Consider the following 27,733-nt stretch of genomic DNA (forward strand, 5'->3'; position numbering starts at 1 on the left):
GGCTTTCCCTTTTTTTTCCTTACTCCAAATTCTTTCTCATTGAAAAAAAAAATCTTTTTTTGATGTCGAATTCATTGGACAATTCAAGATTTTAGATGTTCTTAGACATTATGTGAGTTAAATTTAGTCAAAATTCAGAGAGTTTTTTGAAGCAATTTCGGGTTTGAATGGAAATCCCTAACCCTAATTCCTAATTGGCTTTCCTACCTATTGCAGGGAATTTCACTTTGTCAGGCTATTTTGCTTTAGAAGGTACCAATCTCTACCATCTCTTTTGATGTTCTCTGTTCCTTTCCTTTGCATTCCACGTTTTGCTCTTTTATCTCATTCTCAGTCATTTATTGCTCTATGCCACTCTCCATCATTTACTGCTCCATCAGTTTATTCTTTTGTCTTTCACTGCCTTTGCACCCATTTAGTTGGTTGATATCTTAGATATAAGGCAATATTTAGAGCGATCCAGGTGTTGTTAATATTCCCTATTTATAGCTCTTTAATTTTTACTGCCATATTGGATGTATTAGTTCGTTGTAGCGATATTAATATTTGTTCCTTATGTTTTTTTATTTGTCTTTATTTTTCATTTTATTTGTTCAGTCAATAATGATCATGCATTGGCCTCCTATTTATCCATGCAAATATACATATATATATATATATACATATATATTTCTACCTAAGTTAGTTTTGGTAAGTTTTTCTGTGTGGCAATGATGGTCATGATTGATTTTGATGTATTGAGCTTTATATAATTTGTCCAAAGATTGCTGTGAATACATTTTTCTTATTTGTTTTGTTCTTATTTGTATTTATTCTAGGTTTCTTCCATTTGTTGTTTACCTTATCTGTATTCATTCTTTTTTACCTTATTATTTACTCTTTTGGTCTTTGGATTGTCTGATTTCTCCTTCCTCATTTTATTTTTATTGTCCACTCCTTTTACTTTCTTTCGTAATGGGCTTTATTGTTGTTTTAGTATTGTTATTTCTATTTTGGTCTTTTCATACCCCAAGTGTTCACTTTCCATTGGGAATGATGTCTTGATTTTATACTTTTCCCCTTGTTGTTTTATTATTTCGTTTGTCCTTCTCTTAAAAGTTGCTGGTCATTTTTCCATCATTGGGACATTAGATTTCCTTTGTTTTTCAATCGTCTCATTCTTTCTTTTCTTTACTATTTCTCAGCAAAGTCCTAAAATCTTTTGCCTCTTTCATTTTTTCTTTTTCTTTCCTTTCTTTACCTCTCCGTGCCAACCATTGTCTATGTAGTGTATGCTATTGTCTATTATCCATTTGTTGTATATTTTCATCATGGACTTTATTTTTTTAACACTGGGTCTTTTTTTTTCTTCCCCTCTCTGCCCCTCTTCCTTGTAATTCACCCGGTAGTTTTTAGACAACTTCATCTATTGCTCCACTTAATCAATCTTTGTCATATATATTCTATAATGTGTGTGATAGATATAATATGCTTTGCTTTGTGCAGTTGCCCTTAGTAGGCAGCCACAAATTTGTATCACACATTGTTGAGAATATCTTATATCTGAGCCACGATTATTTTATCTATCTTAGTTCTGGGAAGTTTTTCTACGTGGCAATGATGGTCATGATTGATTTTGATGTATTGAGCATCATATAATTTGTCCAAAGCTGTGAATACATTTTTCTTATTTGGATTCTGATTTTATCCACTGTTTTTTCAGTAAAAACAGTTAGGTACTTTTTTCTTTATTATGTTTGCTTACTCTAGGTTTTTTACCTTATTTGTATTTATTCTTTTGTTCTTTTCATAATTCCTTTTGTTCTTCCACACTTTATTTTTATTGTCCATTTCTTTTACAGTCTTTCGTGGTAGGCTTTATTGTTTTCTTAGTATTGTTGTTTTTGTTTTTGGTCTTTTCATACCCTAAGTGTTCACTTTGTTTTGGAAATCATGTCTGATTTTATAGTTTTTCCCCTCCTTTTCTTGAAGACTGTTCGTTATTTTTCCATCATTGGGACATTATATCTCCTTTGTTTTTCAATCTTGTCACTTTCTATTTCCCTTATTGTTTCGTAGCAAAACCCGAAAGTCTTTTGCCTCTTTCATTATTTCTTTCTCATTCTTTTTTTGATTCCTTTTTGCCAGGGATTGTCCATAGAGTGCATTCTACTGTTGTTTAATCTATTTCTATCATCTTTTTGTTCTATTTTTTCCATCATGCAGTTTACTGTTTTTTTAATATTGTGTTTTTTTTTTCCTCTTCCTCTTAATTCACCTGGTAGTTTTTGGACAATTTTATATATTGCTCCACTTAATCAGTCTCTGTCACATACAAGTATAATGTATGTGATAGATATAATGTGCTTTTCTTTGCGCAATTGCCCTTAGTAGGCAGCCACAACTTTCTATCACACATTGCTAAGAATAGCTTATATCTTAGCCACGATTATTGTATAAAAATATTGTTATATCTACATGTATCAGCTTTTTGATATGTTTTTTACTTATTTATTTATTGATTTACTTGATTATTTGCATTTTTCCAGAGTTTCTTGCCTCATTTACTCAGTTCATAGTTGGCTCCTCAAGCAGGATTTATAGCATTAGAGGTATTATTAATGATTTTTACCTATAATTTTTTAATTTTTGTTGCTGCTACTACCTTGATTATATTGCTATAGTTTGTGTTAAACATTTTCTTTCTGGCCTTATTAATAAATATTGTCGATATGAAGTTATGAAAAAAATTTTATTGCATGAAAAAAATTCTATTGCATTTTTATCAATGGTAGTAGTCTATATCTCTTTTGTTTTGTGTTTTATTTGTATTTTAGTTATTAATGCCCTTAGTTGTTTTCTCCATCTTATCTATTTTTTTTTTCCTTAGATTTAGGTAACGTAATTACTTCTAAATCATACTATTTCTAATTTTCTCAATTATTAATACTAATATTTTTTTAAATTTATATTTTACAGTTAAAAAAACAAAAGGGCCACAACAACAAAGAAGAACAAGGAGTTATATATATTGTAAATAACTTCATATGACATTATCTTATATATATATTGTAAATAACTGCATATGACATTATCTTTTATATATATATATATTGTAAATAACTTCATATAACAATATCTTATATATATTCATGTATACATATACACAGATAATCTACTTCTGTTGTATAAAGATGATCAACTTTTTCTAGAGCGTAAAATTACCTCTTGGTGTAATGCGCGCACATTGCTAGTAATTTGACTAGAGAAAGGGAAAAAAAATAAAAATAAAAAAAATGAAAAGAAAAAACCTGGGTGGAGAAATCAGGCAGGTCAGATGATATACCCATACAAGAAAAAGCAAATAGGCTTGAAGGGGGATAATGGGGACCGAAATAGTTGGCTTTTTTAGCGGTTTGGAATCCCTGCATATTTTCATCAAGCAATATTGTGAAATATTCAATAATTTAGGCTCAAACAGACAAGTCAGTTATAGCTTATAAAAGCATTTAAAGTACACACTGTCAAGGTAGTATGTCAAGCCCATATACACACCAAAAAGGGGCTTCAGAAATATTATTGTGTTTTCACACACTACAGTAAAAAGGAATATGCCTTGTGATATTTAGGCGAATATGTGATGCAAGGGTGACAGATGATGATGAACTAAACACAACATGACTGAAATAGAGAAATCCAATTTTGGGTTAACTCTAATTGCCTCTTAAATAATACGTGCTCCTCTTCCAATGTGGCCTTGTCCCCAAAAACTGAAACCTAACTTTCAGCAAATCTTATCAACTCGTCCATCCAAAATGTCAACTATAGTGAAGGCCATCATGGAGCCTTTAGACTCACTCTTGTAAGGAAAGATTAGCTAAGGCTTAATCTTTTGTGAAGCTATTGCTGCTTCCTTCTTTGGCTTGTTCATTAATCAATGTTCTAACCCTAGGAACAATATTGGCTCCATTCAGGTAAATGGTGTCGTCGGAACCGACCACGATCTTTACGATCATTTTACGCAGACCCCTTTCATGCATGTGACCAAACACTACCAATGGGACAGAGACTTTGTTGCTGTCTTTTAAGAGGGATATGGCCTGTTCTAGATCTGTCGTACCATAAATGTGAATTTATCACTCTCTTGATATAGAGAAACCAATTGCATGATTGATTGTTTCTTTAGACTAAAACGTACAACAGAACATAAGTCTTGATGAAGGGACAACTAATGTCTATATTTTTGGTATGATGGGCTACTATAGCTCCACGAGCGATTATAGAAACTGGAGATTTTTATCATCTACAAAGCCTAAACCTTATGGGTTACCTGGATCACCATGATCGCCGTCTCCAATTCCCCAATCTTTTCCGCATATGTCATCCAAGTTAGAAACCAACAAAATTTCCCTCAAATAAAGCCATGGCATATACAAGGACAAGTATTTTGTTTCTGCAGACATGCATCTGTGGGTCCATTATGTGCAAGTAGTATAACGAAATGATCCTCAAGGCGCACTTAAAGCACCTTTACAGATTTTTTTAGCACTTCCATCCATGTCTTCAACTCCATATCTAAGAGGATATGTAAATTAAGCTACAGTGAATAAAAGAGAGTAAAACATCAGAGTCTCCATTCTCCAACTTACGAGAAGGGAAATAAAGGGCCACAAGTTGTAACGTGCAAAAGCCTTTTTATTTTTTATTTTTTTATTCCATAATTAGCAAAAGGAAGAGGTTAGGTATGGTTGTTATTTTCTCTCCAATTCACGAAACGCGTTTCACAAATATTCAGACTTCTCACATAATTATTGATTGCTTTACCTCTTTTTTGTTGTCTTTTTCCAGCTAAAAGAAAAAAGAGAGGTACTTTGCCATTTTAACCTTTTTTTTTTATGATCTACCAGCGAAGGCCCCCTTTCCTTTCCTCTTATTATATATATTTTTTATTTTAAATTTTCTTAGAGAGATGAGAACTTCTCCCTCTTTCTACATGGTTATTCATTTTCTAATTCAATATTCTGCATAATTCAGTGATCAGTTTCAGCCTCAACCAATTAACGTTTTGAATATCTCACGTCTCAAACGTATATATATCACTGAGTTAATCTACGATTAAGGCTCCGCCCTTTCTTGCTCTAAAACCTTGTTCTGGATTTAATAAGTAAATGCTGATTTAGTGTAACCCTGAGGGACAGTTGAAAAGTTACTAATCATGCCTACAAGGGGACTCATCAAAATTTGGTTAGTGCATCTCTAACCAAGCAAAAGAGAAAATAAAGAAAGCCTAAATAATAAATTCTGCTTCATCAACAAGCAGATGCAACTGGGTTGAAACATAGGGATTCCTTTTTTTTTTTTTTTTTTTTTTTTTTTTTTTTTTTGGAAAAAAAAAAAATTTTTTTTTTTTTTTTTTTTTTTTTTTTTTTTTTTCAGGCAAATAAACATACATAGAATAAAATCAACAGCATTTGGATATATATGAAGCGAAATAAGTAAATCATATGGTAGCGAAAAATGACTAAACCAAACGATAACTGATTAAAGGCCAAATATAAAGAAAAACCACTTCAATATGATGAGTACCTTGCAGACAGGAGCCTTTTTGGAAACACCTTTTGTCCACCACAAGAAAATGGTCGTCCACCAACAACACTCAGTTTTACCATAGGAAAGTCCAAACATTGATAAGCTACATGAGCGTCACCAAGACTGACAATCATAGCCGATATTACTTGCCAGCATACTTTATTTAAAGTACAAAATATAATATTTGGAGACATACATGACAAAATAACCCAGTCAAGTCTATTTCTTCTGATACACTAGAATACTGAATGCTGTTGCTGTTGTTCAATTGCCTATATACCCACTGTGGCAAGGTGTGGCAATGTCTTTCTCAAGAATGGGACCACTTCATTTTCGCTTACATTTCTGATATATTTATTATTCTTCTTATCTTTCTCATATTAGATTGTGGATCCTGATTTCTTTCTTTCTTCTTCTCTCTTTTTTTTTTTAAATTTTTTTATTATTATTATTTTTTTAAGCCTCAAATACATGCGTAACAACGAGGGAACGTAAACAAGTTCCATCGTACTCACTGCACTTGCCGATTATAGAGGTGACTTCTCTCTCTTTTTTTTTAAATTTTTTTATTATTATTATTTTTTTTTAAGCCTCAAATACATGCGTAACAACGAGGGAACGTAAACAAGTTCCATCGTACTCACTGCACTTGCCGATTATAGAGGTGAATGAATTGTTCCTTGACTAAGACACCACATAAAACCTAGGATAAAAATGATCATATTTGGTTCCTGTCTTCTCCTTACAGGTACTTTACAAGTATTGTCTAAAGTTTTTATCATGCATTCTAGAAGTCAAACGTTTATCATGTCATATTTGTGTCACTTTGATTTGTCTCCTACTTAATTCAGCTTTGTATGCGATATTAGCTTTGAGATGAAATTTGGGTTAAACTAATGAAAATTGGGCCTTCCTAAAGTAATTGAATATCTAACATGATGTTTGCCTTATCTTTATAGGTTGTTGTTTTATATGACAAAAATGTCTTTCAATCATTCATTAATGCGATCAAAGAGAGTCGAGGTTATGCTGTTTCAAAGGCGTTGTGCCCATTAACATTTCCATGATGAGTTAATGGATATATAAAAAGATTAAGATTAAGAATAAATGGTATTCTTATGGACAAGACAAGCTCACCTTTCAAGCTGAAGTTGAACACCATCCTTTCTCCTGTTCCCAAATTAAGGGTTTAACTTGTATAATTACTTACCAAAATTATCAAATACCAAAGTACTTCAACATATATGGCATCCATACAACGATTTGTGTGCATGTGTGTGTGTGAGAGAGAGAGAGAGAGAGAGAGAGAGAGTAAGCTAAACAAACTTATGACTTTAAGAGAGAAAAGAAATGATGGATAATTCTAACATGCTATTTCTATAATTAAGAAAATAGCAATAGTGAATGTTATTAGTCTCAATAACACAGGAACTTACTTCCCAGAAAACTGTTGTGTATACCAAGCATCATGATTTCCAAGAATAACAGCTTTCGGAAATTTCAGATTAGCTACACTTTGAACAAGTTCAACATGTTGAAGAATGATTCAAAGTCTAACTCGTTAGTAGTGTCCGTATTTTTCTGAGTTTGTTTAGTCAATTGGGTAGTTGATATTGTTGCTAATATTATGCTAGTGGTTGTAGTGAGTTTACGTTAGTGAGTTAGTAGACTTAGTGGTCCGTAAAATTCTGTTTTGTTTGTTTTGATTGTAAGCCTATATATAGGAACATTTGCTTCAGTATTTTAATCAATCACAAAAGAAGAAGTTCTGAGAGATCAAACTTTCTATATCTCTTTGTTTGCCTCTGTTTCTGTCTGTTATTCAGTTTTCTCCAACAAATTTGGTATCAGAGACATCTTGTGAGAGTGCGTAGAGAGGGTAAACATGTGAGTTGAGTGAAACACCTGAGAGGATAACCAATGGCCAGCATCAGCAATGCAATGAGTGTTGCACAACCACTCATCCCCATCTTTAAGGGAGAAGGCTATGAATTCTGGAGTATCCGAATGAAGACTCTACTCAAATCTCAAGATCTTTGGGACTTGGTAGAACAAGGCTACGCAGATCCTGATGAAGAAACAAGATTGAAGGAGAATAAGAAGAAAGATTCGAAGGCACTGGTGATTATTCAGCAGGCTGTCCATGACAGCATCTTCTCACGAATTGCAGCCGCAACCACATCGAAGCAAGCTTGGTCAATTCTGCAGGAGTTTCAAGGTGGTTCAAAGTTATGGTGGTGAAATTGCAATCACTACGACGTGACTTTGAAACCTTGTACATGAAGAGTGGAGAATCAATTGCTGATTTTTTGTCTCGGGCAACGACAATAGTCAGTCAAATGCGATCGTACGGCGAGAAGATTTATGATGAAACGGTTGTTGCAAAGGTATTGAGAAGCTTGTCTCCAAAGTTTGATCACGTTGTTGCTACCATAGAAGAATCTAAGGATTTGTCAGTTTTTTCCTTTGATGAACTAATGGTCTTTGCAAGCACATGAGACAAGAATTAATCGATCACTTAAAAAGAATGAAGAAAAGGCATTTCAAGTGAAGGACACAGTCACCAAAGCTGCAGAAAGTGACAGTTCGACAAGCAGGGGCCGTGGAAGAGGAGGATTCCGTGGTCGTGGTTGTGGTAACGGAAGAGGCAGAGGTCACTTCGACGGGCAACGGCAGTCCGGTGAGCAAAGAACCAATAAGAATGGTGTTCAATGCTATCATTGCAAGAAGTATGGTCATATAAAAGCTGATTGTTGGTACAAAGATCAGCCCGTGAATTATGCAGCAGAGAATGGAGAAGAAAGTAGTAAGCTTTTCATGGCTTATTTTGATACTAACAATAAGTCAAGCGATGTGTGGTTTGTAGACAGCGGCTGTTGGAATCATATGACAGGGATGAAATCCTTGTTCAAAGAGCTTGATGAGACGCAAAAGTTGAAGGTGCAACTTAGAAATGGCAAAGAAATGCAAGTTGAAGGGAAAGGTACAGTGGGAATTGAAACTACCCATGATAACGTAAAGCTCTTGCATAATGTTCAATTTGTACCTGATTTGGAATATAATTTGCTAAGTGTTGGGCAGTTAATGGCTGCTGGATATTCCATCTCATTTGACAACGATGCATGTGTTATTAAAGAAAAGCACTCAGGCCATACGTTGATTAATATCAACATGACTCAAAACAAAATGTTCCCATTAGAAGTTTCAATCATGGAGAATTTTGTCTTTACTGCTAGTGGAAAAGATGACTCGAAGCTATGGCATTTGCGATACGGGCATCTCAACATCAAGGGTCTGAAATTGCTAAGTGAAAGAGGTATGGTTTTTTGGACTACTGAAAATTGCTTCTATTGAATTATATGAAGGGTGCATCTATGGGAAACAAACTAGAAAGTCATTTCCAGTTAGAAAGGCTTGGAGAGCTTCAAAGTGTCTTGAATTAATTCATGCTGATTTATGTGGGCCTATGCAAACTAAATCTTTTGGTGGGAGTCGTTATTTCTTGCTCTTTACTGATGATTATAGTCGCATGAGTTGGGTTTATTTTTTAGAAAACAAATCAGAAGCTTTTGAGAAATATAGGCACTTCAAAGCTAAAGTTGAGAAGCAAAGTGGATTTTGCATCAAAGTTCTTCACACTGATAGAGGTGGAGAATTCTTGTCCAAAGATTTTGATCTTTTTTGTGAAGAAAATGGCGTTCATAGGGAGTTGACAGCTCCTTACACTCCAGAGCAAAATGGCGTCGCCGAGCGGAAGAATCGAACTGTTGTGGAGATGGCAAGAAGCATGTTACAGCAAAGGGACTTTCAACTGAATTTTGGGTTGAAGCTGTGGCAACATCAGTTTACTTATTGAATCTCTCTCCCACAAGGGCTGTCATGAATCGAACTCCATTTGAAGCTTGGCGTGGCACAAGACCATCTGTAAGTCACTTAAGAGTTTTTGGGTGTATTGCTTATGCTTTAGTAAATTCTCAATTTCGTCATAAACTTGATGAAAAATCTGAAAAATGTATTTTCATTGGTTACTGTACACAATCCAAAGCATATAGATTATATAACCCTCTTAGTGGCAAGATTTTAATAAGAAGGGACGTAGTATTTGATGAAAATGCAAGCTGGGATTGGCGTGGAAGTGATGAGAAGATGCAACAACAGGTTCCTTTGTCCATTGGAATCTCTCCAAATGAAAGTCAAGAGCCAACTCCTACAAGTTCTCCAATCGGTTCCTCTACGGCGTCACCAAGTTCATCAGCTTCGGCATCACTAAGCAGAGACTCTTCGTCCACTCTTAAAGAGTCTTCGGATGAGACACCACCCAGAAAGTTTAGATCCTTGAGAGACATCAATGAGTCTTGCCAATTTGCTCTTACTGTTTCAGATCCTATAACCTATGGAGAAGTAGCTGCAAAAGAAGAATGGCAAAGAGCGATGATGGAAGAATTGATAGCAATTGAAAAGAATGGAACATGGGAGATGGTGGACTTGCCGGAAGGCAAAAATGCAATTGGTTTGAAGTGGGTATTCAAGACAAAATTTGGTGCAGATGGAAGCATACAAAAGCACAAAGCTCGGCTTGTGGTGAAGGGATATGCACAGCAACATGGTATTGATTTTGAAGAAACCTTCTCCCGTAGCTCGTTTTGAAACTGTGAGGATTGTTTTAGCATTGGCTGCACAACTACAATGGCCTGTTTATCAACTTGATGTGAAGTTGGCATTTCTAAATGGAGATCTACAAGAGGAAGTTTACGTAACTCAACCAGAAGGTTTCATGATTGAAGGCAAAGAGACAAAGGTGTACAAGTTGAGAAAGGCATTGTACGGATTGAAGCATGCTCCTCGGGCATGGTATAGCAAAATTAATGGATACTTTCAGCGAAATGGATGCTTGAGAAGTGAGAATGAGCCCACTCTCTACGTGAAGAAGGAAGGTAAAAATGATTTCATCATTATTTGTCTTTATGTTGATGATATCATTTATACAAGCTCCTCTAGTTCTCTTGTGGCTGAGTTTAAATCACGTATGATGCACGAGTTTGAAATGTCTGATATGGGTTTACTGCATTATTTTCTTGGCCTTGAAGTCCAATAAGTAGAAGATGGAATTTTCATTTCCCAAAGAAAATATGCCAAGGATGTTCTTAATAAATTTGGCATGCTTGATTGTAAACCAGCAGCCACACCCATGAATATCAATGAAAAATTGCAGTGTGAAGATGGGGCAGAGATGGCTGATGCTAAAAGATTCAGAAGCTTGGTTGGAGGCTTAATTTATCTAACCCACACTCGACCCGATATTGCATTTTCTGTTGATGTGATTTCCAGGTTTATGCAACATCCTTCAAAGCTTCATTTTGGAGCAGCGAAGCGGGTCTTGCGTTACATCGCTGGAACTATGGATCATAGGATTTAGTACTCAAAAGTCTCCAACTTCAAATTAGGTGGGTTCACGGACAGCGATTGGGCAAGTTCGTTGGATGATAGGCGGAGTATTTCAACAAATGTTTTTACTCTTGGATCAGGAGTAATCACTTGGAGCTCAAAGAAGCAAGCCATAGTAGCATTGTCATCCTCAGAAGCTGAGTACGTTGCAGCCACTTCAGCAGCTAGTCAAGCCATGTGGTTAAGAAGAATGTTAGCTGAACTTCAACAAAGGCAAGAGGGAGCAATAGAGATATTTTGTGACAACAAGGCAACCATCTTTATGACAAAAAATCCAGCATTTCATAGCAGAACAAAGCATATAGATATTCGTTTCCATTTCATTCGTGATTTGGTTGCGAATGAGGAGATAACTTTGAAGTACTGTAGAACTCAGGAGCAGCTGGCTGATATACTGACGAAGTCTCTGTCGAAAGAGAAAATTTTCTACTTTAGAGCTTTTCTTGGCGTTTGCAACTTTGAATCAAGGGGGAGTGTTGAAGAATGATTCAAAGTCTAACCGTTCTCTTCGGGTTGTTAGTAGTGTCTATATTTTTCTGAGTTTGTTTAATCAATTGGGTAGTCGCTATTGTTGCTAATATTATGCTAGTGGTTGTAGTGGGTTACGTTAGTGACTTAGTAGACTTAGTGGTCCGTAAAATTCTGTTTTGTTTGTTTTGATTGTAAGCCTATATATAGGAACATTTGCTTCAGTATTTTAATCAATCACAAAAGAAGAAGTTCTGAGAGATCAAACTTTCTATATCTCTTTGTTTGCCTCTGTTTCTGTCTGTTATTCATTTTTCTCCCACACAACATTCTCTTCACCGAAATCACCTATAACAAACATTACAGGGAAAAACCAAAGAAGAAAGAAAAGCAAATTAACAATTTGCCAAGATTGGATATTAGATAATATGTAAAATTTTGCAGGCCATGTTCACAATATTTAGATTTCATTTCAAAGGACATGCCTTACATAGAATAAGTGGCAGCAATATATTGGTTCAGTTCTTCAAGATATCCAAGGCGCATCAGACATGTCTATGAGAAACTCTACTACGGTTAAAAGATAGCCATTTGGACACAACTCTTTCAAATATGCCCAATCTACGGCCCTGTTCAATTCACCAATTCAAGTTTAAGATTTGAGTTTTATTACAGTAAAAAGCTCTCAGAAACAGTCACTTCAACTTTTTTATTAGAATAAAAAACTCTAATATAAAATTACATCTAAACTCGAATTAACAAACTAAACGGGCCCAACATATTTCACCTTTTAGAATATTCATAAAAAAATGCTCCCGTTTGTTGCATTAATCTTAAAAATCATGTATTAATTTTAGAATGCAAAACATAAATAAAAATGTGAATTTTTGACCCCTCCCGGCCTCCGGACTCACCACTGCGTGTGACGGGGGCTTTTTGACATTGTTTTATTTTTTAGGCTATTTTTTGCATGCACGCTCAAAAAAATGTAATAATCGTGTCTGCAAAATTTCAGAATTTTTTGACATCATTTTTATTTTATTTTTCAAAGACAAAATAGAGAAAATCATAAAAAAATAGACTATTCATCAAAAAATGGTATCACTTGTTGCATTAATTCCTAAAAATCACGTATTAATTTTAGAATTCAAAACATAAATAAAAATGTAAATTTTTGACCCCTCTCGGCATCTGGGCGCCCCACTGCGCACGTCGGGGGCCTTTTGAAATTATTTTTCTTCTTTTATTTTTTGAGGTCATTTTCTATAGGTAGGCATGCTCAGAAAAATGTAAGGATCGTGTCTGCAAAATTTCAGAATTTTTTGACATCATTATTATTTTATTTTATTTTTCAAAGACGAAAATAGTGAAAATCATAAAAAAATAGAATATTTATCAAAAAATGGTACCACTTGTTGCATTAATTCCTAAAAATCATGTATTAATTTTAGAGTGCAAAACATAAATAAAAATGTAAATTTTTGACACCTACCGGCCTCACGGTGCTCATTGCGTGCGCTGGGGGTTTTTTGACATCGTTTTTCTTTTTTCATTTTTTGAGCCCCTTTTTTCAGGCATGCTCAGAAAAATGTAAGGATCGTGTCTGCAAAATTTTAAAATTTTTTAACATCGTTTTTATTTTATTTTATTTTTTAAAGACAAAATAGAGAAAATCATAAAAAATATAATATTCATCAAAAAATGGTACCGCTTGTTGCATTAATTCTTAAAAATCATGTATTAATTTTAGAATTCAAAACATGAATAAAAATGTGAATTTTTGACCCCTCCCGGCATCTGGGTGCCCCACTACCACGCTAGGGGTTTTTTGACATCATTTTTCTTTTTTCATTTTTTAAGGTCATTTGTTACAGGCATGCTTAGAAAAATGTAAGGATCGTGTCTTTAAAATTTCATAATTTTTTAACATCATTTTTACTTTATTTTATTTTTCAAAGTCGAAACGTGGAGAAAATCATGGAGAAAATCATAAAAAATAGAATAGTCATCAAAAAATAGTGCCGCTTATTGTATTAATTCATAAAAATCATTTATTAATTTTAGAATTCAAAACATGAATAAAAATGTGAATTTTTGACCCCTCTTGGCCTCTGGGCGCCCCACTGTGTGCGCCGGGGGCTTTTTGACATCGTTTATTTTCATTTTTTGAGGCCATTTTTTCAGGCATGCTCAGAAAAATGTAAGGATCATGTATGCAAAATTTCAGAATTGTTTGACATCACTTTTATTTTATTTTATTTTGCAAAGACGAAAATAGAGAAAATCATAAAAAATAGAATAGTCATCAAAAAATAGTGCCGCTTATTGTATTAATTCATAAAAATCATTTATTAATTTTAGAATGTAAAACATAAATAAAAATGTGAATTTTACACCTTCGCTAGGGGCTTTTTGACATCATTTTTCTTTTTTCATTTTTTAAGGTCAGTTGTTACAGGCATGCTTAGAAAAATGTAAGGATCGTGTCTTTAAAATTTCATAATTTTTTAACATCGTTTTTACTTTATTTTATTTTTCAAAGTCGAAACGTGGAGAAAATCATGGAGAAAATCATAAAAAATAGAATAGTCATCAAAAAATAGTGCCGCTTATTGTATTAATTCATAAAAATCATTTATTAATTTTAGAATTCAAAACATGAATAAAAATGTGAATTTTTGACCCCTCTTGGCCTCTGGGCGCCCCACTGTGTGCGCCGGGGGCTTTTTGACATCGTTTATTTTCATTTTTTGAGGCATGCTCAGAAAAATGTAAGGATCATGTATGCAAAATTTCAGAATTTTTTGACATCACTTTTATTTTATTTTATTTTGCAAAGACGAAAATAGAGAAAATCATAAAAAATAGAATAGTCATAAAAAAATAGTGCCGCTTATTGTATTAATTCATAAAAATCATTTATTAATTTTAGAATGTAAAACATAAATAAAAATGTGAATTTTACACCTTTCCCGGCCTCTGGGCGCCTCACTCCGCTCGCCGGGGGCTTTTTTACATTGTTTTTCGTTTTTTAGTTTTTGTGGCCATTTTTTGCAGGCATGCTTAGCATGCATGATAGGCCGATATTGCCAAGTCCTCAAAGGACTCCTATTATGATATGGTGATTGATGAAATTGTGATTGAGCCGCACAAGTCTCTTGAGCCAAGTGGGTGATGACAGAGACTATATTGTGATATTGTGAAATTGTGATTTTGAATGCGTTGGCCGTTCCCTCGAGGCAGGTGGGTGATGACGGGGAACATGATATTGTGATTTGAGAAATTGGCATGTGGCCGGATTGTGAAAAAGCCGACAGCAGTACTGGGAGGGCTTTAGAGATATATAGTGCACGTGCATAAAGTGTAAGAATTGATTGGCATAAGTTACCTAGGATGTTGTGATGCATGCATATGCTAAAATGAGATTGTGTAATTGTAGCTCTACTTACTAAGCCTGTAGCTCATTAAAGTTTGCTCTGTGTTATAGGTAAAGGTAAGAACAAAGCAGGGGAGTTGGCTTCGTTGACCGCTGTACATATAATCAGATCGAAGAAGCTGCACGCGTATTATTTTGGGTTTGTAAATACATATGTTTGGGAGTTAAACTCATAAACCTTGGATGACTGTATAATTATAATTATGGCTAGGAAACCTAATAGGAATGGTGTATTAACGAAATATTATTTAAGCAAAAATTTTAAAACACCATAGTTTCCACATAAGTGAAAAGTGAAGGTTAGTTATTGTGGCACATCCTTAGGATTAATAGTAAAAAAGGCTTGAAAAGAGATGGTATAAAGGGTGTCATAATTGGTGGTATCAGAGCTAGAGTTTAGTCATTTCTGTAGACAACACCATATGTACAAGTCACAAAGAGAGTGAGCCTGCTCACTATAAGTTGTGTATTTTGTGAATTTTGCATTTTTGAGTATATGATTTATGAAAATCTTACATGCATAGGTTAAAGAAATAGTTGCCTTATGTCTGGGCCAAGTCATACATAAGCAGAAGCTTAATCGAGCCAACAATCAAATACCGAGGTAACTAGTAGATCACGAATAACAACCAGTGAAGTGGCATACTACGGTGACGTGGTTGAGGCGGCGAAATGTCCGACGTTCGCAGATGAGGAGAACATTATAACAGTGGAAAATTGGACCACTCGAATGGCCATAATTTTTCGTGTGCACAACATTCCCCACAAGTTTAGAGCAAGGATAGCGGCTATGTATTTAAGGGAATACCCAGCAGTTTGGTGGGAGATTTTCCAAGATAGAACAACGAAAGAAATGACATGGAATAGGTTTTGGTTTGCAATAGAAAGACAATTTAGCCAAAACTTTGGAGGTTCTCTCTAAGAGAGAAGAAAGCCTGAGAGTTTCATCGATAGTGACACAGAATAACTAGGAATTTAGAGATGGAAATTTGTGATATATTGTAAATAATTATGGATAATGAATATGTACTATATTAAATTACGATCTAGGTGTTGTATGGATGTTTGGAATAACGTTATTTTGAGTAATACTATTTTGATCAAGAAATGAGTATTTAGTATTTATTAACTAAGAGTGAATGCTTGATAAATGATGTGCATGTAGGAATAACGCACACACACCAGTACATTAAAAAAATGGCAAGTGGAAGACCTCGTAAGATTCCTCGACGAGAGCAATCAGAACTAGCTCGTCAGGGAGATGGTAATGAACTAAAAAATGAGGCTCCCGAAGTGCCTCCTGCTAGGGCATAAATGGATGAGATAGCAGGATTACAGGAAGCGGTAAGGCTGCAAGTGGAGCAAATTCGCTAGCAGAACGAGTGACTTAATGCCTTCATCGAACGAATGGAGGCTAATATGAATTCACCACCATAACAACAGCAATCGCCACTACCACTGCAACCGGCACGGAATCAAAATGAGGCTTAGGTGGGAGAGCGAGTGTATGATCGATTTAGGAAGCAACAGCCTCCGACATTTGAGGGGGACACTGATCCATTAATTGTCGAAGAATGGATGTGTAGTCTTGAGAAGATTTTTGACTTCATGAAGTTGACAGATTAGGAAAAAGTGGCATGTGCGGTATGTCAAATGAAGAACAATGTAAGAATTTGGTGGGACATTGTTAAGAGGACCGTGGATGTGAATACTCTGACCTGGACGAGATTTCTGGAGCTATTTAACTTTAAATACTACAATGCTAACATTCTGGATGCAAAAATGGACGAGTTTCAAGAGTTAAAGGAAGGGAACTCTACAGTGATTGAATATGCGCAGAAGTTCGATCAATTGTCGAGGTTTGCACCCGAATTGGTAGCAACGGAAAATATCCTATCACATATCATGCTTCTAGGACACCATTCCCAACAGATGTTTATCATGAGATAAGTCACCTCCAGGTACTGCGTCGGCCACCGCCGCTCAAGTCTAACCCGGTGAGAAGAAATTAGAGCAAGTATTGTAGATTTCACAGTGAAAGCGGACATACGATCGCCAAATGCTTTGATCTGAAAGACGAAGTTGAAAGGTTGATCCGAGAAGGGAGGCTCAATGAATGCAGGGCTGACCGATGAAGCAACAACAATCGCCGGAACAATGATCAATGGGAAGATCAAAGGCAGGACAATCCGCCCGAACTTGTCGGCGTGATAAGAACAACCGTTAATTTCCAGCCGGTAACCCAACGGGATACCAGCAGGTAACCCGGCGTATTTCTGTTGACAGAATTCAGCCGTCAACAGTAAGTTTAACCTCCCTAGTTTATTCCACGACCACATGTTTGAACAAGTGCACAGACTTCCACTCCATTGCCAACCTGTACCCACTTTGCACATAGTAGAAACCTTTAGCATCATAATGCTAAATCAAGGAGTCATCTCACTCATGATTTCGCAGTTGGATGCTAAAGATGAGCTCCTAATCAATATTGAGTTCCAATCCCGTGTATTAAACATTATGTAGTTTATGGGATTAAATTATCAAATAAAAGAAGTCTTAATACATGATGTAGCTTATGGGATTAAATTATCAAATAAAAGAAGTTAAGAGACTAAAGTACAAAACATAAAAACCTAAAATGCTGGTGTTATTTTTTCTTGTATCGCTTTTTATTTTTATTTTCATTTTTTTGGCTTAAAATCCTTTTTTTTTAATTCTTTTAGCTTATGTATATATCTTCTTTTCTCTCTCTCTTTCTTTCTCGGGGAGTGGATGTTACGGTTTAAAATTTGAGGAATAAAGTGTTATAACGGTCATAGTTCATGAGGAATTTTTAAAATTAATCCTTTTTTTTTTCTTGTATCGCTTTTATATTTTTATGTTTATTTTTTGGCTTAAAATCTTTTTTTAAATTCTTTTGGCTTACGTATATATCTTCTTCTTTCTCTCTCTCTCTCTCTCTCTCTCTTTCTCTCTTTCTCTCTTTCTCTCTCTCTCTCTCTCTCTCTCTCTCTCTCTCTCTCTCTCTCTCTCTCTCTCTCTCTCTCTCTCTCTCTCTCTCTCTCTCTCTCTCTCTCTCTCTCTCTCTCTCTCTCTCTCTCTCTCTCTCTCTCTTTTCTTTCTCGGGGAGTGGATGTTACGTTTTAAAATTCAGGAGGTAAAGTGTTGCAACGGTCATAGTTCAGGGAGAATTTTTGAAATCGCTTTTTATTTTTATTTTTTGGCTTAAAATCCTTTTTTTTAATTATTTTGGCTTATGTATATATCTTCTTTCTTTCTTTCTTTCTCTCTCTATCTCTCTCTCTCTTTTTCGAGGAGCGGATGTTACGTTTTAAAATTCAAGAGATAAAGTATTATAACGGTTATAGTTCTTGGAGAATTTTTGAAATTAATCATTTTCTTTTTTCTTGTATCTGCTTTTTATTTTTATTTTTATTTTTTGGCTTAAAATCCTTTTTTTTAATTGTTTTGGCTTACGTATGTATCTTCTTCTTTCTTTCTCTCCCTCTCTCTTTCTTTTTATAGATCACACCCATATTTTAGTTTAATTTGATACTAACTTTTGTCTAAGATATATGAACTTCTGTTTGTGGGTTTTTAAAGAAATAATGGGTATTTCTAAAAGCAAACACTGATTACATAATTGGAACTTTTGAAGAATTTTATATAAACCTGGACGGGATTTCTGGAGCTATTTAACTTTAAATACTACAACGCTAACATTCTGGATGCAAAAATGGACGAGTTTCAAGAGTTAAAGGAAGGGAACTCTACAGTGATTGAATATGCGCAGAAGTTCGATCAATTGTCGAGGTTTGCACCCGAATTGGTAGCAACGGAAAATATCCTATCACATATCATGCTTCTAGGACACCATTCCCAACAGATGTTTATCATGAGATAAGTCACCTCTAGGTACTGCGTCGGCCACCGCCGCTCAAGTCTAACCCGGTGAGAAGAAATTAGAGCAAGTATTGTAGATTTCACAGTGAAAGCGGACATACGACCGCCAAATGCTTTGATCTGAAAGACGAAGTTGAAAGGTTGATCCGAGAAGGGAGGCTCAATGAATGCAGGGCTGACCGACGAAGCAACAACAATCGCCGGAACAATGATCAATGGGAAGATCAAAGGCAGGACAATCCGCCCGAACTTGTCGGCGTGATAAGAACAACCGTTAATTTCCAGCCGGTAACCCAACGGGATACCAGCAGGTAACCCGGCGTATTTCTGTTGACGGAATTCAGCCGTCAACAGTAAGTTTAACCTCCCTAGTTTATTCCACGACCACATGTTTGAACAAGTGCACAGACTTCCACTCCATTGCCAACCTGTACCCACTTTGCACATAGTAGAAACCTTTAGCATCATAATGCTAAATCAAGGAGTCATCTCACTCATGATTTCGCAGTTGGATGCTAAAGATGAGCTCCTAATCAATATTGAGTTCCAATCCCGTGTATTAAACATTATGTAGTTTATGGGATTAAATTATCAAATAAAAGAAGTCTTAATACATGATGTAGCTTATGGGATTAAATTATCAAATAAAAGAAGTTAAGAGACTAAAGTACAAAACATAAAAACCTAAAATGCTGGTGTTCTTTTTTCTTGTATCGCTTTTTATTTTTATTTTCATTTTTTTGGCTTAAAATCCTTTTTTTTAATTCTTTTAGCCTATGTATATATCTTCTTTTCTCTCTCTCTCTCTTTCTCGGGGAGTGGATGTTACGGTTTAAAATTTGAGGAATAAAGTGTTATAACGGTCATAGTTCATGAGAAATTTTTAAAATTAATCCTTTTTTTTTTCTTGTATCGCTTTTATATTTTTATGTTTATTTTTTGGCTTAAAATCTTTTTTTAAATTCTTTTGGCTTACGTATATATCTTCTTCTTTCTCTCTCTCTCTCTCTCTCTCTCTTTCTCTCTTTCTCTCTTTCTCTCTCTCTCTCTCTCTCTCTCTCTCTCTCTTTTCTTTCTCGGGGAGTGGATGTTACGTTTTAAAATTCAGGAGGTAAAGTGTTGCAACGGTCATAGTTCAGGGAGAATTTTTGAAATCGCTTTTTATTTTTATTTTTTGGCTTAAAATCCTTTTTTTTAATTATTTTGGCTTATGTATATATCTTCTTTCTTTCTTTCTTTCTCTCTCTATCTCTCTCTCTCTTTTTCGAGGAGCGGATGTTACGTTTTAAAATTCAAGAGGTAAAGTATTACAACGGTTATAGTTCTTGGAGAATTTTTGAAATTAATCATTTTCTTTTTTTTTGTATCTGCTTTTTATTTTTATTTTTATTTTTTGGCTTAAAATCCTTTTTTTTAATTGTTTTGGCTTACGTATATATCTTCTTCTTTCTTTCTCTCCCTCTCTCTTTCTTTTTATAGATCACACCCATATTTTAGTTTAATTTGATACTAACTTTTGTCTAAGATATATGAACTTCTGTTTGTGGGTTTTTAAAGAAATAATGGGTATTTCTAAAAGCAAACACTGATTACATAATTGGAACTTTTGAAGAATTTTATATAAAGTTTGTAATTAGATATTTTATATCTCTCCATCCTTGCATTTTTTTCTTTTAGGTTTACTGTACATAAGTTAAGCGGACTTAAAACTTTGTTACTTTTATTGTTTTGTCAACTTCTTTTTCCTCACTTTTTGTGGTAAAAGGAAATCTATGTTATTTAACAAAGCGTATACTCTGGCTAGTACAAGTTCTCAAAAGGTATGGACCATCTCACACTTTTTTAAATCTGGTAGGTTTGTAGAAACTGTTCTTTTAACAAGCCATTTAATGTTTTTTTTGGCCTGTATTTTTCTTTAACATTAAAGGCCCGTTTAATTCGTTGATTCGAGTTTTTAATCCGAGTTGAGATGTGATTTTATGTGAGAGTTTTTTACTGTAGTAAAAAAGTTAGATGTGAATGTTTCTGAGAGCTTTTTACTATAACAAAACTCGAATCGGTGAAATGAACGGGGTCTAAGGGTGTTAAAAAATGTATAGGAATGAGCAAAGGCAAGAATGGTAGTTGTGTTAAGGCCTGGACAATGCTTGCGTTGCAAACTTAATCTACGTTTTGTTTTCCTTTTTTTTTTTTTTTTTTGGTAGTTTCTTTCATGACATCCCATTTTCCTTTTTTTTAGGGAAAGCAATTGTTCAAAGAAGTTTGACTGATGTCAGCAATGTGGAGGAATTTACCACGTTCAAGCGCATCACTCTCTTTTTTCACTCTCTGGTAAATACAGATTGGTGTGACATGCTATGTGTTCATATTTATTATTCCATATACATGTATGCATCATTGGAGAAGCTCTCTCTTTGGAGAGAATGGGTCTTATAACTGCTTTTATTGCAGTGTGGAAAAAGTGGAGTGGAATTATATATTTATGCTACATGAATTAGCTTTTTATTATATTTTATTTTGGATTGAATTAGCTTTGCTAACGAAAAGGGCAGGTTAGTTTTTTGCTTGTTTGAGTTGATCTATTGTGGCAGAGTCTTTACACTGTTGTGTGCATTCATATCGTTAAGGGCTCAAGAGCTTTCTTTTTGTTGCAAATGCAAATTAGCAATTTCATGGTCATAGTTTATCCCTCTTACTAATCTCTGGCTGCAAGATACCATGTTATGTCTTGTTGTTTCTAGCACTACGTGCTTGTTAGTTACAGAGAAATTAAGTTTCTTGAACCAAATGAATAAGTCTCAAGAAGCAATATGGTCCATTTAAATGGAACCAATTTAATCTATTTATTTTACCTCTGGTTCTCATTATTAACCGATCAAATTTCAGCAATTTATAAAACTTTTGAAGAGGTCTGGTCAATAAAACTACTAATATGTCTTGTGAAGGAAATCGATTTCAGTATGAGCATTTATCATTTACTTTGACATTACGTATTTGCCCTTGAAGTGTTGCTTTATCTATTTATTCTTGGCTAAAGATCCTTGAGGCGTAAGTTGGTCATTAATCGAGAACAGAAATTAGTTTGGACCTCCTCCTTCAGTCGGCTTATACTCATTTTAATTATTCCACCTCCAGCTTAAAAAAAGATTCATAATTTTATATTCAGTTTTCAGAAACAATTTGTTTGTATGGCAACATTATGTTATTTGATTACTTTATCTCTAGCGAAGTTAAGTAAACTTGTTGTCGATTAGGTGTTTGTTGTAAATACTGTTAGAACTGGTATTTGTATCTAGTTCTGTTAGATTAACTGCTTTGGTATTTGTAGATTAAGAATAGTATGATTATTCCTATTCTTTGTTTATTTATTTTGAATCCTTTTTTTTTTTTATTTTTTTTTTTTTGTAATTCTTATGTTTCCTCACATTTATGATACTTTAATCTTCTATGCTTATTTATTCATTATGGATTGACTCGGCAACTTTCTTTTATCAATGTTGTTTTTGATGATGACGATATGCAGGGCATTTGTATAATAATAATATTATGAATTTGGGGCTCGTTTATTTCACCGATTCGAGTTTTTAGTTCTTAGTTTTTACAGTTAAAAACTATAAGAAAATGTCACATTTAATTTTTTCTACTACAGTTAAAAGCTCTCAGAAAATGTCACATCTCAGCTCAATTGAAAACTCGAATCCGCAAAGCGAACGAGGTCCAAGTCTCTATTATTCAAAATTGTTTCATTTTGTTGTTATGCCTTAAGTTTTGTTCTGGTTCCTTCGTTATGCAATTGATAACATACATTGTAACATCAGGTGCTTGAGAAATTACATGTTTTAGGACTCCATATATTACGCTCAATATAGAGTATTTTATTTATCTTCTCTTGTTTCAATGTTCTTCTAGGGTTATTTCCTTAATTTTTCTTTCATTTTCTATTCTGTAACTTATCATTGTTATTTTCTGAAAATTATCCCTTTGTTCCTTATTTATTGATGTGGAATTTCTGATGAGTTTCTTCTTTCCATTCAGTCTTAACTCTACACTTTTGATTACGTAGGTTAATTCAGATGTGTCTTGATAATGTTTTGCTCTTATACTCTCTCATTCTCTGTTTTCCATATTTTTATAGACAGTCTTACGTTCTTACATATTATTCTTCTTTATAAATAGTTTTTTACAATAAGTATATCATTTAGAATGGTCTCTCCTCATGACAATTCATTAGTCTCCTCATATAAGTATTTAAATAGTCTTCTTTTATAACAGTTTCAATAGTCTTCTCATATTTATCATATATTGGAATGGTTCCATCTATTGTTATTTTATTATCTGAAGACCACTCATTCTCAACACTGGCTTTTCTTATTTTGCTTTTACTTATAATCTAATTATTAATATTTTGAATCAACAAAGTAATTTTTATGTAGGCGGGTGACATTTTGAAAATGGTAGTTCAATTATCTGTCTGTTCTATATTTAAATCCATCTCTATGTACTATGTCTCAAAGCAAGCACGTGGCGGTTAATTTTAGTTGTGTTTGGGGTTGTTTTTGTTTTTATTTTTCACATTTTTTTAGAAAATAAAAATAAAAACGGGAGAGAAACACGTTTAGCACAATTAAAGATAAAAAATAGAAATGAAAACGATTTTTTGATTTAGTATAAAATGAGAGAGAAATAAAAAATGACTTTTAATTGTTTTTCATTTTTTATTTTCTTTTTCTCCTCTCTCGAGCAGAGAGGGAGAGAGAGAGACATTAATAGATTTTTTATATTGAAAATAATCTCTTAATAAAACTAACAAACGCATTTTTAAAAATAATTTCTGTGAAAACGTTTTCATTTCTATTTTTATACAAAAAATAAAATTATTTTGAAACGAGTTCAAACGCACCCTTTATCTTCCACTTTTGCCCTTTTTGTTTCTCACTTTTTACTCACGTGAATGCTTGGCATTGCTAGATGGCTCAGCTTATATAAAATTACAGCTGTCTTTTAGTCGAGTTAAATTACTGACAGCTATCAGTTGCCCAAGTAATTCAAGCACAACAGCTTCTAGAGCTTCATCAGGCAGCTGAACACCTTTGTATGTTTCTTCCATCTTCTAACTTATATTTAGCCTCTCGAGGTCCTCGATTTTCTATTATTAGCGCTGGTCAGTGTTTGTTGTAGATAGAAATTCTGGTCAGTGTTTGGTTGCTATTTGATTAGTGCCCTCTCCATCTCCCTTTTTTCCCTCATCATGCAGCTAGGGTACTTAATTTTCTTGAAAATATTCTAATGAGGAAAGAGGCAGTAAAGCATTTCAAACGTCAAATACTTCAATTTTTGTTTTGCCTTGAATGAAAAATTCTGACAAATTTATCATTTTCAGTCTCTTTCTTTTCCGTTTTTTTCTCTTCCCTGTTTCTCTATGGTTTCTTGGTTGAAATTTCCATTTTTAGCCCTAAGATTTGATTTTTCTTCTCTTTCATCTTTTAGGGATTTGCTGTTAGAGAGATTGTAATATATATCTCAATTACAATATCACATAATTTTAGCCTAAAACACAAGAAGGAAGCACTGCAGCGCATATTTAATGCGCTACAGTGCCATTCAGAAAATAGGCACGCACAAGCGCGCGCTGCGGCGCGCGCAAGGCAGCGCGCGCTGCACGCACAGCAGCGCACGTTGCAGCACGCTGTAGCGCACAAAGGAGACCTCTCGGGTCTGTTTCCGGGAAAAACATGGTATAGACTATTCCGACAGGTCTATACAAACATTCAAAGCTAGATTGATAGCTAAGGGCTTTAAACAAAAGCGTGGTATACATTATTTCGATACATATGCTCCGGTAGCTAGATTGACATCCATAAGAGTGATATTTACTATTGCATCAATATACAATTTGCATGTGCATCAAATGGATGTTAAGATGGCTTTTCTAAATGGTGATCTTGATGAGGAAATCTATATGGAACTACCCGAAGGGTTTGTACTACTTGGAAATGAAAAGAAGGTCTGCAAGTTAGTCAAGTCACTTTATAGTTTAAAGCAAGCACCAAAATAATGGCATAAGAAATTTGATAATGTCATTTTATCTCATGGTTTTAAGCATCATAATGCGGATAAATGCATATACTATAAATTTACAAATAGTTTTGGTGTGATTATATGCTTATATGTTGATGACTTGCTTATTTTTGGAACAAACATGTAAGGGGTAAATGATACCAAGAAATATATAACTTCTCAATTTAAGATGAAAGATCTTGGTGAGGTAGATCTTATCTTAGGTGTAAGAGTGAGGAAGCATAGTGGGGGTTACTCATTGTGTCAATGTCATTATATTGAGAAGGTGCTTCTTAAATTCAATCATTTGAAGTTTAAAGAAGCGAATACCCCATATGATTCTAGTATTAAATTACTAGAGAATGCAAGCCGAGCGGTGACACAACTTGAATATGCCAGTGCGATTGGTAGCTTAATGTATGCTATGCATTGTACAAGACCCGACATAGCATTTGTGGTATGCAAAATGTCTAGGTTTATGAGTAACCCAGGTATTGAACATTGGAATGCAATTGGAAGAGTACTTGGTTATCTTAAAAGAACCATTAATTTGGGTTTGTCATATAATGACTATCCGACCGTACTTGAAGGGTACTCAGATGCAAGTTGGATAACAAGTGTAAGTGATAATAAATCCACATACGGTTGGATTTTCACAATTGCAGGAGGAGTCGTCTCTTGGGCTTCTAAGAAACAAACGTGCATAACTTACTCTACGATGGAGAGTGAGTTTATAGCACTTGCCACTACAGGCAAAGAAGCGGAATGACTGAGAAATCTATTGTTTGATATTGAGTTGTAGCCACAAGTGATGCCATCTATTTCTTTGTACTGCGATAGTGAAGCTATTTTGTCTAGAGCTTATAACAAACTTTATAATGAAAAATCTAGACATATTAGCTTGAGACATGAATATGTGAAACAATTAATAACCGATGGTGTTATTAATATTGTTTATGTTAGGACAAACAAGAACCTAGCGGATCCTTTGACAAAAGGTCTTTCAAGAGACTTAGTCAAACAAACATCTAGTGGAATGCGACTGAAACCTTTCTTTGAAAGAGTCACCGATGATGGTAACCCAACTATGTAATAGTTGTACCGCTATTCCATAGTTAAATGGGTAAGAACAAGTTATTGTTATGTGACCGGGTTAACGCCGAATTTTAATTAGTCCCTTCCAAGATGTTGGTGCAAAAATAGCTACGTGGTTGAGGTTGAGTTTATACTCTTAATGGAGTTCGAGTCTCATAGTAGCTAGAGATATAATTCGAATCTTCACCTAAGTGAACATAAGGAATGGTGCCGTTCCTAACAAGACCATGGTTTAGTCTTGTAAATGTTCATGAATCCAAGATAGAGCACAAGGCCGGAGTAGTGTTAAACGATTGGAACAGTTTTTAAGTCTGGGATAACACATATGTGATATGTTTCCGGTATTTTCTTAAGAGACAAAGTTTAATGCAAAGCACACTATTGTCTTGTGAATACTTTGAAGTATAGTCACTAAGTGAAGGTTAAAATCGAAAGATACCTTCATGTATGTATGTGTTTATCATTATTAATTCTGGAGAAATATTACAATCTAGTGGAGGATTGTTTGAGAGATTGTAATATATATCTCAATTACAATATCACATAATTTTGACCTAAAACACAAGAAGGAAGCACTGCAGCGCATGTTTAATGCGCTGCAGTGCCATTCGGAAAACAGGCACACACAAGCGCGCGCTGCAGTGCACAGCAGCACACGCTGCAGCATGCAATAGCACACAAAACAGACCTCTCGGGTCTGTTTCTGGGAAAAACGTGTTTTCATGTGTTTTAGTAATCTGAAAAGGTCTTGAATTATTGCATCCATTTGTGATATGTTTTGTCACATATCTGAGTACTTATTAACAATAGATATAACTATTGTAATAAATGCATCAGCCCATGGAAAGATACCTTCATATTGGAAAAGACATCTTTATGTGAAAGGTTGTAACATTTAAAGAGGATGCATGCACCCCTGTCTTTAAACAGTGCTCCAGAAAATATACAGACTTACTTCTTGTTCTGGAACTCAATATTTTTACTGGATATTGTGTTCAAGAGTTTGTTGTATCTTGGGGGTAATTTGCTATTAAAACTCATTAGCAAACTTACTTTGAGAAGTGAGGGCAAATAAAACCTTAAAAGAAAATATTCCTATACGCCTCAAACCCTCTTCTTGATTTCTACATTCTTTTCATTCAACTAAATCCGAATTTTCCAACATTTGCTTGCTCCGAAGAGAGGTGGGTATTTTTTGCTGTGGATTCTTGAAATGTCTTGGGTCCTGGATGATGTTTTTGGGCAATTCTCCTTTAATGTATGACGGCGACACTGTTTTGCCGTTTAGAATCCCCATCGACTCGATTGATGATGTCGATTCTTTCTACATTTCCGTGATGAACTCTACTTCTCTATTTTGTGATTCCATTTTTTTGTGTGTTTGGTTCTTGAGAAAGTGTGGTAAATCCGATGAATGATTTGGTTGAAAGATTCTTCATACGTTGTCATTTGCTCTCTCTCTCTCTCTCTCTCTCTCTCTCTCTGTTTCTTTTTCGTCTGGGCTAAACCAGTTCCTACTTTAAAGCTTTTTTTTTCTTCCTTCTTTATTGTCAAAGTTGAAGTATTTGTTTCTTCATTGAGCAAAAATTATTGTTGTATTTTTCCCTGTGAGTTCCTTTGATGTGTTTCTAATTTGCAGATGATGCCTTTTTTCTCATAAATTTCGCGTTTAACTAAATTTCTTAATTTGGCTATCTGTCGTCTTTTGTTTTTATTTTTTCAAGAAAATATTGTTTTGGGCCTTAAAGTTTTATGTGATTC

General features: G+C 34.5%; 1 protein-coding gene across 1 annotated transcript; it reads right to left on the reverse strand.

Moving 5' to 3' along the window:
• Positions 1 to 3,645: 3,645 nt before the first annotated feature.
• Positions 3,646 to 23,927, reverse strand: LOC21399914. The gene is given in 13 exon segments (XM_024170082.1): positions 3,646 to 3,768; positions 3,770 to 3,842; positions 3,886 to 4,090; positions 4,310 to 4,367; positions 4,433 to 4,489; positions 4,491 to 4,554; positions 5,566 to 5,691; positions 6,706 to 6,738; positions 7,005 to 7,101; positions 11,812 to 11,829; positions 16,968 to 17,193; positions 18,827 to 19,248; positions 23,840 to 23,927. Coding segments are annotated over 13 exon segments (1,590 nt in total).
• Positions 23,928 to 27,733: the final 3,806 nt, after the last annotated feature.

This window comes from Morus notabilis, unplaced genomic scaffold, assembly GCF_000414095.1.
Source record: "Morus notabilis unplaced genomic scaffold, ASM41409v2 Scaffold181, whole genome shotgun sequence".
NCBI lineage: Eukaryota > Viridiplantae > Streptophyta > Magnoliopsida > Rosales > Moraceae > Morus > Morus notabilis.